This window comes from Rhopalosiphum maidis, chromosome 2 (assembly GCF_003676215.2).
Source record: "Rhopalosiphum maidis isolate BTI-1 chromosome 2, ASM367621v3, whole genome shotgun sequence".
Lineage (NCBI taxonomy): Eukaryota > Metazoa > Arthropoda > Insecta > Hemiptera > Aphididae > Rhopalosiphum > Rhopalosiphum maidis.
This window is the reverse complement of record NC_040878.1, coordinates 27778530-27782270: the sequence shown is the minus strand read 5'-3', so window position 1 is coordinate 27782270 and position 3741 is coordinate 27778530. Positions and strand designations below refer to the sequence as shown.

Genomic DNA, 3741 nt, shown 5'->3' with positions numbered 1-3741 from the left:
TATAATTTTATAATATTCTAAAGTATATGAGAAAACAAATTAAATAAAATTTAACGAATTTTAGAAATAAGTGTTTAATTAAACTTTAAATTTAATAAATAAATCACACTATACATATCAGTTCAATTGAATAACTTAAACAAAGTTAATTATTCAACTATTATACTTATTTATACAATCATCGAAAAAATAGTTTTAATATATTAACACTAGGTATTGTACAAAACACCATGTAAAATTATTTTTCTCTGATAAATATAAGAATAAATAAATTTCAATTATAAAAATTGCAAATAAAGTGGAAATATTCAAATATAACAACTGGAAAATATTAAATTATAGTATATAACAAACAAATCCCAAATCCTTAACGATTAATATAGTTTTACAAAATTAAATGTTCTAGTAAATTTGCACGCTTAATTTACACAAGATCAGTTATCACTCAACAATAATTTTCATTATTATTTTAATCATAATAGATTATTAGTTGTCACCTTAGCAACACAATTAGTGATACTATACCAAAAGACAAAACTCATTGTACCAACTTGCGAGGAAGGCCATCTAACTAACCAAGATAATGGTATAAACCAATTAGTTGGAAGTTCTCTCAAGACAGTTTTATGATAGTTGTAATATACAAATAGAAGATTTAAAATTACCTGAAACAAAATAATAATAATAATATATTAATAATTATATAAATAACTAATATAAATATAAACATAATTTATTATTGTTTTGATTAAAATAAGTTAAATACTTGATACGTGGAATATAAAATGTATTTAAGTTTTTTTTAATAAGGTATATTATTAATTCTATAGTACTCTATACTTAGTGATAATATAATATACTAAAATTTATAATTCTATATCAATTTTTTTTTTTTTGGGGGGGGAAGGAAGCCAAAAGTAATAATTTGTGAAGAAATACTATAGGAAGAGAATGACTAAAATTAGTGTAACATATTATAATGGACTTTAGCAACCTTGTACATAATCAGTTATCTAAGTAAAACACAGAAACTTTAACTAAGTATTTGACTTTATTATTTGAAAAAATTATAATATTTTTTGAAAGAATGATCAGATAATTGTATTTTACTTAAAAAAATAATAATAACCCAGTATAAACCAATTATAAGTTATAAATTAAATCAATTACAAAATAATTGGGCTTATCATTTTTTTTATATTATATTTATATAATTTTTATTGGTTCTTATTTTTTTAATTTAAAATTGTTTAAGCAAATTAAAATAGTATCTATGTACTTAATAAATTAATTATTTTGTATTAACTATTAATCAGCTTCTTGTTTTTAATTAACAATAACTAACACAATATAAATGTTTAGATGATATACTTACAGAGAAAGCATATAAAGACACTTTACACATAAATTTGATCTTTAAATTTTTAGATGAATTTTCTCTTACTGAAAAATATATATTTACAATATTAAATAATTTTTAGAATATAATAATACCTTTAATAAAAAAATTATTAGGACATACTATGGGTTTTCAATTCTTCATTTAACTTGTTGATTCTTCGTTGTAATTTTGTATGTTTAGCAAACTCTTTAACAATTGAAATTTGAGATTGTTCATTTTTTAAAACTGATATTTCGTTGACTAATTTTTTATGTTCTTTATTCATATTCATAAGCCATAGTACAAACTGTATAAAAAAAATATAAAGTATATAATCAAGAATTTAACACAACTACAATGTTATCTTTGATTGTTTAATAGATGGAACCTAATTGGTTAATTCTTAATTCTAATATTAATTCATAATTTACCTTTGGTATAAATTTGATTGAAAACATATTATAAAAACTAATAATAATTGACCAAACCAGCAAATTCATAACGATTTTATATTAAATACTATAAATAGATAGAATTAGATTCAAAAAGTTCTAGTCCCTATATACCACACATACAGAGAATATATTATTTAATTGACTTGTAAGTACTAAGTTGTAAGTTTAAATTAAACAAATATAAAATAATTTAGAAAGTTGGAACCATTTCTTATCATCATTTAAATAAATAAATAATATTCATAATAAATTGATAAGGTCACTAAATAAATGAGTTGAGCGCATAAACCTATAGGTGATATTTATCTTGATAACAATATTTACTACAAGTATTTTCACCGCTAGATGGTGACACCATTTGGTGTTTTTCCATAGAGTAACTATATGTGTTTTTCATAAACGAATGAATTACAGACACGAAAATAGATAGTAGTATCTATATCCGTGATTACAAAATACTACAATATTATCTATTGCTTTTTATAACTTTTAAATCTTTATATTACGTTCTTTATTTATTTGTATATTTTAAACAAGCAAATCCAGTTACAAATGTTACAATTAATTGAATTAGGTACTCAATTTATCTTAACTGCTTTACCATAAAAGAATTATTTAAGTTCATTAACTTTGGTAAACTTGTGTACTTCATTGATTGTTTTTCAGATGACTGAACATTTACAAAATTATTTTATACTACGTACCATCAGTACATCATAATTCACCAGTAATCTTTGTGTTAACAATTTGTTCAAAAGCATTTATACTTATACCTATCAGTCCCATAACGGCTATAACCTATATTGTTCTCGGTTTTGTGTTATAATGTACCTATATAATTACAGATTAGAGTCTAATTAGCCCATATTCTCATAAACTTTGAATACCTCTGACTTTCAGAAATTTTTAAAGTTCAAGCTACTATAGTTTATAGGTACATGCAGTGCCGTATCCAGGGAGGCTTTTAGGATTAATCCCACCCTAAAATCTTTTATTTTAAATGGTATGTGTATATGTATGTTTTTAAATTATTTCCTATTTTCCTATAGAGTTAAGTATGAATCTTTAAAGCCCTCTCCTCCCCCCCTTGTAAATAAATCCTGGTATGGCACAGAGTGTATGGTTCAATACAATATAGGCATCCATTTGAAATGATTGAATATGATATCAAATTAATTTGAATTTTTATTTTCATCCTTAGGTACTACTTAAAATATTTATTTTATGTTCATTATTTAAACCACGATTATATCTCAAAATATATTATGGATTAGTACGTTTTTAAAAATTGTACAAAACTTGAGTTTGTGTGAGGTTAGGTTAGGTTAGACCCAGCTTTAACAGAAGGTGAAGGTCTCAAAGTCTCAATCAAGGGCAAATGAAAAATTATAATATTAAAGACGTTTAAAAATAATAAATTAATAATAATAGCCATGTTTATGATAATTGCATTTCAATTACTTATAGTTCCCAAATGGGCAGTAGAAAGTTGTTAACATAGAAATGGATTATGGAAAAATACATACATTTTATAATTATATGTACAGTGTACATTATACACAATATACATACTTCAGTTTTCGCCTTTCAGTAATTTTGTGAAAAATATTTTTTTGGGAAATATTTTAAGAATAACATGAGTACACAACTAAATACAAGACTGATTTTGATTATGTTTTCTTCTTTCTCTTAGAATTAGTGTATGCTTTTTGACTTTTGTATATAGTCAATTTTTTTTTTACTATTTATATAATTATTATTATATTACTGATGATATAGCAAATCTACAGTTTTATAAAAAAAAACTTGTACTTATATTTTAGTTTTCTAATAAAGCAATATTATAGGTATAGAAAAGTTCATAAAAACATTTAAGTCTTGGAAGAAGGCTTGAGAAGTAGCAAT

General features: G+C 22.8%; 1 protein-coding gene across 1 annotated transcript; it reads right to left on the bottom strand.

The window, feature by feature from the left end:
• Positions 1 to 254: 254 nt before the first annotated feature.
• Positions 255 to 2006, bottom strand: LOC113554476 (tail-anchored protein insertion receptor WRB-like). Its single transcript, XM_026958352.1, has 4 exons — positions 1813 to 2006; positions 1523 to 1688; positions 1376 to 1443; positions 255 to 665 (listed from the first exon to the last, which is right to left on the bottom strand). Exons 1-4 carry the CDS (start codon positions 1879 to 1881, stop codon positions 474 to 476), a joined length of 495 nt encoding a protein of 164 aa, XP_026814153.1. The 5' UTR covers positions 1882 to 2006; the 3' UTR covers positions 255 to 473.
• Positions 2007 to 3741: the final 1735 nt, after the last annotated feature.